Genomic DNA, 12,599 nt, shown 5'->3' on the forward strand with positions numbered 1-12,599 from the left:
GCGGGGGAGGGGGGGTCCTCATTAAGGTACAAAAAGTATTAATTGATATATTTAAAGATATAAAATAACAACAGAAAATGCTGGAAAAACTCAGCAGGCCAGGCAACATCCTGGAGAGAGAAACAGAGTCAACGTTTCGGGTCGAAACCCTTCTACAGAACTGACATTAGCAGTTAATACTAATGCTATTGAATATGCTGCTGGGTGTCTGGGTGAGTGAGTTGGAATATCGCAGGGACCAGCTTCCAGGGGCTGACTGGCCTTTCTCACCACTGAATTTTGTTCTGATCTTACCGCCTACAACAATTAGGTTGCTAACAAAATAAGTAAGTTAAATTTACACATTCCTTGCGATTCTAATGAAATATGATGATAGATTGTGCAAGTGAACACACGAGATCACTCGGGCCACAATGGGATGAAATTGAACTTCTGGGATTCTGTGGGAAGTCAGACGAGGGTTTAAAGCAACTCTCAAGTGGATTGGAGATGGTGGGGCCAGTGTTTAATCTAGAAAAACATAACGTGCTAGGAAAAATTGGGCGGTCAGCCTGGGCCTCACGAGCACACATAAAGTGCTGAATCCTTTGCTTTGCGACATAGGACCTTGTGCAGTGGTTTGCAGAAGCTCGCCACTTGTACCAGCGCCATACCATTGCACCGTGGGGTGAAATTGTACCTTCGGTGCCCGTTATTTCACGAGGCAAAGGCGGGTATTTAAATGGCTGGTCGTTCACCAAGATCCTGGGTCCATACAACAACAATACTATCATGCAGACTCCGCCATTGGTGTTAGGCTGCAACTATGTGTGTTTATCTGCAATATTTTTTCCGTTTTCTGCGGAGAATGCTCTTGCCTCCACAGCCTCCGACAACGAAGCAATCTGTGCACAGTTCCAGACTATTCTTCGGAACCTTCCTACCCGGCTTCCCCAACTTATATACAAATAGCAACGAATAGCAGAAACCTGTAATAATGAGCACCAGGTTGAGCTGTCCCGAGGCCCGCACTATGTTGGGAAATTAAGTCATTAATTAAAGACTTTTAAGACTTGAGTTTGGTATTTATTAAATTGTTCCTCAGTGTCATGTGAAATCAAATAAACTTTATAATGTTTGTGTTTAATATTTTATAATTCCCCTTTTGAAACTAAATTAATAATTTCCCCTTTGATGCTGCGCTTCATTCAACATTTCGGTTAGTTTTATTTGGCACGAACTAAATAAGTCTTTAAAGTGAATGATTAATCAAAGGTTCGCTGTAATCAATTTTGCTGGGATCATTTTAATTTGGTAACAAGCCTCACTGAATTATTACAAAGCACTTGCTACAACGCAAGTTTATTATTCACTTTACGCAGCCAATATCTCAACTTTGGGAAAAGACTTTTAAAGTGTTTATTTTTTTCCTATTGATTAGTTTCTATGTGTTACAGAATTAAAGTCCAGCTGTTCTTGGGGTATTCATAGATAGACAGATAACCATTGTCGACTTGGTTTATTGAGGGATTTTTGGAGCAGCATTATGCTGGGAATTTGACCCATATTTTCCAAAGCTCCAGCCTCTCTTGATATATTTTATTTAGCTTGTCGGAATACTTATTGCATTATTAATTGCATTTCAAATAGTTTTCTGTATGATCAGTGGTTATTATATGGAATACCTGGGTGATGTTATCTGATAAGTGAGTTGATGCGCAATGTTATTGAAATGTTTCTCTGCTCCTTTAGTCACTTTCTATAAACTTCGTGATTTTTTTAAAGAAAGACTTAAAGAATGCTAGATTTAGAAATTCTCAGACTATCTCTGAGCTGAAAGGTCTATTGCAGAGAATTACATAGAATGTACAGCACAGAAACAGGCCACTCGGCCCAGCTGGTCCATGCTGGTGTTCCTGCTTCACACGAGCCTCCTCCCACCCTCTTCATCTCACCCCATCACCATATCCTTCTATTCCTTTCTCCCTCATGTGTTTATCTAGCCTCCCCTTAAATGCATCTCTGCTATTCCCCTCAACCACTCCCTGTGGTAGCGAGTTCCACATTCTCACCACTCTCTGGGTGAAGAAGTTTCTCCTGAATTCCCTCTTGGGTTTATTAGGGACTGTCTTATATTGACGGCCCCTAGTTCTGGTCTCCCCCACAAGTGGAAACATCTTCTCTACGTCTATCCTATCAAACCCTTTCATAATTGTAAAGACCTCGATCAGGTCACCCCCTTAGCCTCCTCATTTCTAGAGGTTTGGATTGGGAGAAAACGTTAGACTTAATGTTGCAAACACAGGGATCGGGATAACAGGGAATGAGAACAGAAAACAGCGGGAGATAGGCAGACCAAAAAGGGATTGAGAGAACGACTCAATTTAATGTAGTCTAGAGTTTTTAACTCTTGAAATTGGAGTCAATAAAACACAGGGGTTTTCTGAGCAAACACAATATATTTATGTCTCAACATTTGCGCACGGTGCAAATGGTACAACAATACATTAGTTATCTTTCAAATGCCTATACTTTAACTAAATTACAGTATTTGCATTACAATAGACAAAAAGCCAATGAGAACATCGGTGAGGAATCACCATCTCTTCACAAAATCAAGCCTGTACCTTATTATAAGGTACAATTAAATCTTAAAAATAAAGCCACAAAATATAATACATCTCTGTTCAAAATACTGTACTTTATGCAAAAATCTTCCAGGAAAAAAGCATTTCTCACAAGTTTCTTCTTAACTGTAAATATCAAACCATTTTGATCCCATGTCTGACAGAAAACTTTTCACATGCAGACATTACAAACTGTATAGAGCCAAAAAAAACCCATCTGCCATGAAAGAAGAGCTTAAAACTTTTTTGCGCACAGATTCCATGGAAAGAAATGTTATCGTGCAGTAACATGCTTTGATATTAATGACTGGGAGTGCTCAGTCAAGGTGCCGAAGTGCTCCCCCTTTTTTAAAAAAAAAAACCAAAATGACAAAAAAAGGGGAAAATGAACAACACAAGTTCTGATTGTACAAGTGACGTGGTTGACCTGCGTTCCCATTTGCGGCTGCTCCCCTGATCCAACCCAATGATCCTGTTTGTCTTCTGAAACTGCAGTACACACACACACACACACACACATACAAGTCAAAAAAGATAGCATCAATTCAAGGGAGACAGGACACAACACACTCGGTCTGTCTGGTGGTTGTTAGAGGGCAGGGAGGGGTGGGTGGGGGGGAGGGGGCGGCTCCCGAAGACAACGTAGGTGCTTCTTGACTTTTTAAAAATGTTTTTAATGTGATTGTTATCATTTTGAACTCTCGGCTCGCAGTTCACTGGGTAGCAATTTTACCCTCCCGAGATTTAAAGAGGAAAGCAAGTTGTGCAAAGTTGGGAGAGCAAACAAGTATTCTTGGTGAGGTGATGGGAAGAGTCTGTCTTGAATTGGATCAGTTCATAAAATCTGATGGGGTTATAAACAGGTTACTGTGCCCAACAGAAGATTGATGCTGAGCACGTGGATTATCAAAAGTGTGCTCAATAAAAGTCCACTGGATTTCAGTAGTTCTGTTGTTTTAGGGGGACAGTATTCAAGGTCTGTGTTGTCTATTAGTAGTTGCATTCTTCAAATAACATGTCAACAAGATAAACCAAGGGAGCGTTCACTGCATTAAGGTCTGACATTGATTTATTCATCAACGAAATTGTTCCTGATTGTTGCTTCACGTCGCAGTGCTAAAATATTCCACCGTGGTGGCTGCCGCTTTCGGAGCTGCGCCGTAATTACGCTAAGCATTGGCGGAAGGGTTGCGACTGAAACGCACACTCATCAAAATCTGCGCAGAGCAGGTCCACCAGACTTAGTGGAGCTTTCTGAATTGTTGCATCCTGGGCCGTTCGCCAGTAACCGAATTGGGTGCAATTTCACATTCACGGTTGCGCCCCCAGGAAAAATGGGCGCAGGTGACCTCGGCCCCGGAGTAAAAGGTGCAAAAGTCCACTGCACAGAAGGTGGCTCTTTGCGGCTGTGTGCACGGCCGTGCTCACCATCGATTGGTGCTTTAGTACAATTCAACCTCTCGCGTTTTTGCACATTGCGAGAAACCAGTCTAAGCACAGGTGGTCACCGTGTTGGTTGTTGCCGGATTGGGTGCCGTTGGGTTCTTGTCCAGTTTTTTGTCCTTCTGTTTGAGGTGGATCTTGGCGTGCCTCTTGCGCTCGTCGCTCCGGGCAAATTTGCGCCCGCAGAAGTCACAGGAAAAGGGCTTCTCGCCAGTGTGGGTCCTGATGTGAGTGGTCAGGTGGTCGCTGCGGCTGAAGCTTCTCATACAGATGCGGCACTGGAAGGGCTTGTGGCCCGTGTGGATCCTCAGGTGTCTGGTCAACTCGTCTGATCTGGAGAACCTGCGGTCGCAGCCCTCGGCTGGGCAGGCGTGGGGCCTTTCGTGGACAGGGGTTTTGCTGGGCCGGTTGGGGTACTTCCTTGGCCGGATGGGTTTGAGGGTCAAGGGCTGTGGGTGGGGGCTGAAGTTAGCGGGCATCTGTTTGGAGTCCGTGTAGGCTTTGATGGTGGTGAGTGGGGTGAGAGGAGGGGGGATTCTGATGGGGTCCACAGAAGAGGCGAAATGTTTGTGTTCTGTGATGGAGCCCAGATCATTCTGGTGATGGAACAGGTTGTAATCCGGAATGACGGAAAAGATATTGCTATCTTGGGTAGATTTGGAGTGATAATCCTGGTTTGAATATGGGTTGGGAGTGGTAGTAGCAGGGTTGTGATAGACCTGCTCCTGGTACATTTCACTGCACTGTGGGTAAGAGTTTGGTCCCTGATAAAGCTGCTCCATCTCGCCCTGGTTTTGTACCATGGTGCAGGCTGTAGATGTCTGGGTAGTGGTTGAGGGGGAGTGAGAGACCCCGAAGAAGCCCGCCAAGTTGATGATGTTTTCTGAACACCAGTTCGAGCCCCCAAGTGGCCCAGGAGGGGAGTCGAAGGCAAATTTGCCCAAGTATGTGAGAGTCTGATTGCGGCTGGAGGTCGGCAGAGTATGAGGGTAGGACAGGTCCTGATTACCTTTGTCCATTCCAACGTCCATCAGTCCGTCTGAGCGGGGGAAATGAGAATGTCCATCATTAGTCTTTCAGTAATAATAATAATGCTACTTTAAAATGGTTAATATTCACCTTATTATATACGTATTGTACATATAGCTACAGATACACACCTACACCTCGCCCTAACACACAAACACATTGCTGTATAATTGAGTTGGCGTTGAGCAATTGTAGGCTATTTAAGTGTTTGTTCAAATGTTGACGCTAGTTTGTATGGTATTATAACTGATGGTAAACCGCAATAAAACCCGGACTAAACACACCAACAGGAAATGCTCCAACACTAAAGTCACTGCGTGTACGCGTGTCCGTTCATCCCCCGGTGCTCCCACCTCCACCTTAAAACCAAGTGGTCACAATGTCAAGATGTGTAAATAATAAAACCCTATATTTTATTTAACGTGCAACTTCTCTATTACATATTCAGCTGCGGCATACACGAGCTAAAAGACACATGACGGGGGTGCTATTGTGTATATTAAAACAACTGCAATATAGGGTTCAATATCCTACATTGCAGAGTTTCATGCACCTAGTGAGAAATATGTATTTAAATATATCGTGTTTGCCGGATAGTTGTACAGTCCTATTGTGGAGAGCACTTTGTAATCGATGACTTTGGTAGAATACTCGGGGACTCCATTATATTCTAGATGCTAAAACTATATCGTATTCCAATTTATGAATATACTACAGTATAAACATCACTGGGAATATTTTAATGCAGCATTATGGATATAGTTCAGATATTTATTAATTTATAAGCCTCTTTAATAATTTATATTATTCCTGGGTATCAAACCTACATATTAACTACAGAAATGTTCCAAATACAAAACGCGATATATTAAACAAGCTACCATGTCAATCTCACATTTAACCAACTCCATGCTATAGAGACAAGCAATATATTGTATTATTCCAGATCGTACAACTCTAGTATTGCTGTAACTGTACAGCATTCTAGATAATAACAAGAACCATTCGGGCCAGTCACAATACAGTGTAGTAATCCACTGTCATGTACATTGATATCACTTCGGCACAGCACGGCATTATTGCATGCAATATCTCTACATTGCAATTGTAAATCCGAAACATAATTAAATATCTATACATTTATTATTAAATGCACAAAAAAAAGACCCGTTCAACACCAAATCGAGTGCATCAATATTACTTTATAATCGCTCATTGACATTGAGGTGAGGCAAGTGAGGTGTCTTACCTCCACCCATCTGACTGTAGGCGCTGGCTGAATCCGAGTTAAAAATGTTCATGGAGGTAGGCACCGCCGAGACAATCTCATCCTCAGGGTAGATACTATCCTGCAGGTGGTTCAACAAACTACTCATCGTCACTGGGATCTTCTCCACTATCTTCCCTGTCATATCAGAGCGCAAACAGCGGGGGGATCCTCTTCCAATAAATGAATAACAGTCGCAGATCACAGCGAATGTATATATATATATATATACAGAAATAGAAATATAGATTTCCTTTTACAATCCGCCAGGCTCTTCCAAGCTGAATTAGATTGAAGCTGTAGTTATTGAGTTAATATCAGAGAGAGAAAAAAATTATTCAATCTATTTCTCTCTTGTCTCTGCTGAAAGCTTGCAATGCAATACTGTACTGCTGGAGAAATATGGTCCTCCGGTATATATAGAGCGAGAAGGAAAGCCCCATGACGCAGGTGCCCTTACATGGACATGCACAGAGCCGAGCTGTGGTGACGTTGAAGGTGGAAGCGCACCATGGAACATTGGGGCTCGCAGCTGAGTGACAAGAGCCGAGCCTCAGGGGAATCAGTGACCCAGCCCAGGGACAGCCTTTGCAAAAAAAACCCGGCAAGGCCAGTTTAAAAAACAATAATCCGGGGAAAGGATTGCATTGTTTCAACGCACGGGTGCATAAAAATAATATATTTTTTTAAACCCGCCCGCAGCTGCACAAATCGCCCTTGCATATGTTTTTTTTTGCAGATTCGACCCGCAGCCCAGAGAGAGAGAGAGAGAGAGAGAGGAGTTGCTGCACTTTTGCCGGCTTTTGCCATCTTCGAGCTGACTGGAACTCCATATTAGGGCAAAGCCCGGTCGACGTCACGGCACTCCCCGTCCAAATTTGGCTCATTTTCCGGTGTATGTGTGTGTGGTTCTGGTCCCTGGAGTGGAAAATACTGTCTGATCGGAACCCACATCCTTAAAAAGCAGCGACGTAATGGTTACTTCTGGGCACTCTCAGATTTAAAATTGTAAAGTAGGAAAAAAAACAATTAAAAAAATAACAACGCTTCAGCTCATCCACTTCCTGATTTGAAAGTAAGATTTTTTTTTGGTGTTTTATTCTGTCCCCTCCTCTCGTTAGTTTCAGAGCCATTTTGATTTCTTGTACCGACTTTTAAGCCTGGCTTAAATACACTCAATTGGGATAATAGCAGATGGCACCGTGGCAATTAGAGCAGCGATTGTCACAATCAGTCTGATGGCACATCCTACAATTAGCAGCCAGTCAGCTGGGCGCGATTGCAAAGTTGCTTTCTCTCTCTAGCTCTCTCTCTCTCCCCCTCTCCCCCACCCCCTCCCCAGGCCTGAACATAACAGGCAGGCCTGCCCCCAGCTCACTTAATATCAATTATTTAACAACAACCATTTATTTTCAAAACACAATATATGTATTTTTAAAATGGCGATCAGCACTGAGGAGCAATTGATCTGAAATGCACAAAGTGACTGTCCTGAAATAAATATCTTTAAAGCGAAACTGTGCATAGTTCCAGCTTTATATACAATCAAATTCTTCGACAAATAATAACAGGTAGATTAACATATGCAATAGTTTATTATATATATATAAAGTAGGTATTTACTTATTATTGTATGCAGTGCCTAAATGGGGCACGGTGCTATATCTGGCTGTAGACCATGGGTAAGATGTTGCTCATGGGTGTCATTCTACATGTCATGTGATAGGTGCACCTTTTCATGTCTTAGACCCCCCCAGCCCCCTCAGCACTGCTGGCGAGCATTGGTCCACACCGCTCGCTGGCATTGGTCAGCACCGCTGGTGGGCATTGGTCAGCACCGCTGGTGAGCATTGGTCAGCACCGCTGGTGGGCATTGGTCAGCACCGCTGGTGAGCATTGGTCAGCACTGCTGGTGAGCAAAGGTCCACACTGCTCGCTGGCATTGGTCAGCACCGCTGGTGGGCATTGGTCAGCACCACTGGTGAGCATTGGTCAGCACCGCTTGCTGGCATTGGTCAGCACCGCTGGTGAGCATTGGTCAGCACCACTGGTGGGCATTGGTCAGCACTGCTTGCTGGCATTGGTCAGCACCGCTGGTGAGCATTGGTCAGCAGGGTTGGTGGGCATTGGTCAGCACTGCTCGCTGGCATTGGTCAGCACCGCTGGTGAGCATTGGTCAGCAGGGCTGGTGGGCATTGGTCAGCACTGCTGGTGAGCATTGGTCAGCACTGCTCGCTGGCATTGGTCAGCAGGGCTGGTGAGCATTGGTCAGCACCGCTGGTGGGCACTGGTCAGCACTGCTGATGGGCATTGGTCAGCACCGCTGGTGGGCATTGGTCAGCACCGCTGGTGAGCATTGGTCAGCACCGCTCGCTGGCATTGGTCAGCACTGCTGGTGGGCATTGGTCAGCACCACTGGTGGGCATTGGTCAGCACCACTGGTGGGCATTGGTCAGCACCGCTCGCTGGCATTGGTCAGCACCACTGGTGAGCATTGGTCAGCACCGCTCGCTGGCATTGGTCAGCACTGCTGGCGGGCATTGGTCAGCCCACAGTTTCCAAGTATTTCCCAGTAGGCCATATATTTCAAGATGCAATACAATCTCAAGATCCCTCCCAATTTTTTTTTAACAGATTTTTTGCACATTATTAAGCAATGTCTGCTTTATACCGGCCCTGCATCACTGCCCCCTACTGGCCCCAGATACGTTAAGACCAGGATGGCCACACCCCGGTTCCCACGTCTTAGAGACACCTGTAGGACACCTGTAGGAGGCCTGATAGCAGGCTGTAGCTGACAGTGCCTATCTTTGCTCATGCGGCGGAATAAAGGGACTGGGCAAGGACCGGGTGCGCGCCCTAACCCTAAAATGCAGAGCTGTCGTTGAGACAGTTTCCTGCCGGCTCCCACTTCATAAATACAGGTGGGCAGTCCCTGCAGGCACGCTATGGCAAAAATAATAATGGTTGTTCTGGTGGCGATGGGGTGTTGCCCGAGGCTCTCCGCTCCCAGTATCGTGTACTTTGGTTTTTACTGATTGACAATTCAAGATGTCACTGGGTCCCATATCTCGGCTGTGTTCAATCCACTCTGCACCGGTTGATATATACGCCTATTGCTCGGCGTTAATTCTAACCCTTCAAAAGGGCAATCTGTGTGTCTTAGAACCCTCAGCAGGTAACGCTCGTTGTGATACAACTACAGGGACTTTGAGTATTCGGGATGAACTTGGCATTGTTGCAAAGCGAAAAGGGAAGCAAAACGCTGCTGGCAATCTGAAATAAGAACAGAAAATGCTGGAAATACTCAGCAGGTCAGGGCACCATCTGTGGAAAGAGAAACAGAGTCAACGTTTCAGAAGTGAGGGGAGGTCATCGACTGGAATACATTAACTCTGCAACCTACAATGTCCAACATTTCATAGAATGGTCCAGCAGGAGGCCATTCGGCCCATCGGGCCTGTGACATAAGTAGCAAACTAGCAAATAGACGTACATGCATTTATATTTGTAAAAAAATATGCTTTTCTTTCAGTATTTGGCTAGTTAGGCTGAAGGTAGCAGCATGTCAGGTTGCACATGTCCGCCAATGACACCCAGCTCGACCCCTCCACTGTCTGTGATTCGTGGTGTGGAGATGCCGGTGTTGGACTGGGGTGGACAAATGTAAGAAGTCACACAACACTAGGTTATAGTCCAACAATTTTATTTGAAATCACAAGCTTTTGGAGCGCTGTTCCTTCGCCAGGTGAAGTGGAGAGATGCCTATAGACACAGATTATATAGTCAGAGAATAATGCCAGATGATTACAGGTAATCTTTCTAACTGCCATTTATCACACCTCGGCAGAGAGATAATCACAGCAATCAAAGGTGTGAATGGTGTCCAAACAGGTTAGTCAGGAAAACATTACATCAAAGAACAATGAGGTGGGGTCACAATGGGTCAAATGTTGCAGATGCTGGGGTCTGTATGAAAAACAAAAAACAGACAAAAAAAATTTTTTTTGGCTGGAAATCACAGCAGGTCTGGCCGCATCTGTGTAGAGAGAACAAGCCAACGACGACTCGAGTCTGGGTGACCCTACGTCAGGTGGGGTTACATGTAGCATGACACGAACCCAAGATCCCGGTTGAGGCCGTCCTCATGAGTGCGGAACTTGGCTATCAGTTTCTGCTCTACGATTTTGCGTTGTCGTGTGTCTCGAAGGCTGCCTTGGAGAATGCTTACCCGAAGATCGGAGGCTGAATGTCCTTGACTGCTGAAGTGTTCCCCGACTGGAAGGGAACACTCCTGCCTGGCAATTGTTGCGCGGTATCCGTTCATCCGTTGTCGCAGTGTCTGCATGGTCTTGCCGATGTACCATGCTCCGGGGCATCCTTTCCTGCAACGTATGAGGTAGACAACGTTGGCCGAATCACATGAGTATGTATCATGTACCTGGTGGGTGGTGTCCTCACGTGTGATGATGGTATCTGTGTTGATGATCTGGCATGTCTTGCAGAGGTTGCCGTGGCAGAGTTGTGTGGTGTCGTGGTTGCTGTTCTCCTGAAAGCTGGGTAATTTGCTGCGAACGATGGTCTGTTTGAGGTTAGGCGGCTGTTTGAAGGCGAGTAGTGGAGGCGTGGGGATGGCCTTAGCGAGGTGTTCGTCGTCATCGATGACATGTTGAAGGCTGCGAAGAACATGGTGTAGTTTCTCCGCTCCGGGGAAGTACTGGACGACGAAGGGTACTCTGTTGGTTGTGTCCCGTGTTTGTCTTCTGAGGAGGTCTATGCGATTTTTTGCTGTGGCCCGTCGGAACTGTCGATCGACGAGTCGAGCGTCATATCCCGTTCTTACGAGGGCGTCTTTCAGCGTCTGTAGGTGTCCATCGCGTTCCTCCTCGTCTGAGCAGATCCTGTGTATTCGCAGGGCTTGTCCATAGGGGATGGCTTCTTTAACGTGGTTAGGGTGGAAGCTGGAGAAGCATTGTGATTCGTCACAATGCTTGTCCCACATCCAGCACTGGCTCTTTCAATAATACAGGTTGGAAGGAGCCACAGTGGCTGGAATTTGTTTCAGAGTCCCCAGAGTTTGTTCTTAGTTGTGAAAATATACCCCACCCTATATATATATTTATATACACTGGTGCTTTGTTGTGTTCCATCAACTGAACAGGTTGTGCCATCAATCTGCATTAATTATTCCCCACCCCAGGTATTTTTCAAAAATGCTGTGCAGTGTCCTCAGACTCACTGCTCAGGCTCCCCATCAAGTGTCAGGTTTCAGACAGTTCTGGTTTCTATTCACAATCTTGACGCAGAACGCTCTGCTGTGGCAATCTAAAAATCAAAAAAAATATAAGCAACAAAAAAACCCCCCAACAGAATGTGATTTTCAGTGAAATCTCCTCCATTAAAAAAAACATTTTTCTTTCTGATCTGATCCAGGGATTCGCTGCACACTCTATCGCCTGTGATCAGTTTAATGTGCAATACAAGGTTGCACTTTCCTCAACAGCATAGCCCCTAATCTTGCAGTAAGACGTCAGCGCAACTTTGCAAATTGAGAAATCAATAGCGTTTTATGAAAATGTTTTATCAGCTCGGTGTGTGTCCCTCCTCCCCACCCCCGACGCTCCTGTGCTCCTTTGAGGAAGGTGACAGTGGGCTGGTGAGCCAGGAAGACGGTGCATGCAAAGCCAGCCTGAAGAGGGCAGTAGCTGGAGCTGAACTTGACCAGGCTCCTGTCTCGAAGGAGCGCCTGTGTTGAGCAGGCAATCACTGCACGCCCAGGAATAAAGGGATTCCCCCGAATGACGTCTGTGCTTCCAATGCTCACAGGTCCAGGCAGGATTCCGATACCTGCAACAAAAAAAACAAACTGACCTCCCACGCACCGCAGTGGAAAGATCTCCCAAGGCAGGCTCTGCTCTGCTGACATTCCGACTCTTAAAAGGGGCAACATTCAAGTCGCTGAAATTTGAGGGATATTTTTCTTTCTGTCGCTTTGCAGCCCAGTGGACAATAAAAACTGCAGCCACATCAGTGTTCAGACAAATGCAATGGTCTGGAGTTAATTTCATGGGTAAACTCAGACTCCTGTGATTTCACCAAACATGCGGTGACATTTTTCCACGTGTTTGAAAAGGGTAGAATCCCTGGGACCAGAAAGGGCCATTTGCACACACACAGACACACACCCGCACAGGATCGGCCGCGTTCCGGGCTCGACCCGGTTTATTTAATCTGGCGTGAGGGCTGATCAACTG

The 12,599-nt window shown here is 45.6% G+C and overlaps 1 protein-coding gene across 1 annotated transcript; it reads right to left on the reverse strand.

Moving 5' to 3' along the window:
* Positions 1–2,345: 2,345 nt before the first annotated feature.
* Positions 2,346–7,426, reverse strand: egr3 (early growth response 3). The gene is made up of 2 exons (XM_085970913.1): positions 6,328–7,426; positions 2,346–5,088 (listed from the first exon to the last, which is right to left on the reverse strand). The coding sequence occupies exons 1-2, from the start codon at positions 6,488–6,490 to the stop codon at positions 4,097–4,099; spliced, it is 1,155 nt and encodes a 384-aa protein (XP_085827039.1). The 5' UTR covers positions 6,491–7,426; the 3' UTR covers positions 2,346–4,096.
* Between the last annotated feature and the right edge of the window lie 5,173 nt (positions 7,427–12,599).

This window comes from Somniosus microcephalus, chromosome 30 (genome assembly GCF_052327205.1).
Source record: "Somniosus microcephalus isolate GS21.2 chromosome 30, FLI_Smic_1.0, whole genome shotgun sequence".
Taxonomy (NCBI): domain Eukaryota; kingdom Metazoa; phylum Chordata; class Chondrichthyes; order Squaliformes; family Somniosidae; genus Somniosus; species Somniosus microcephalus.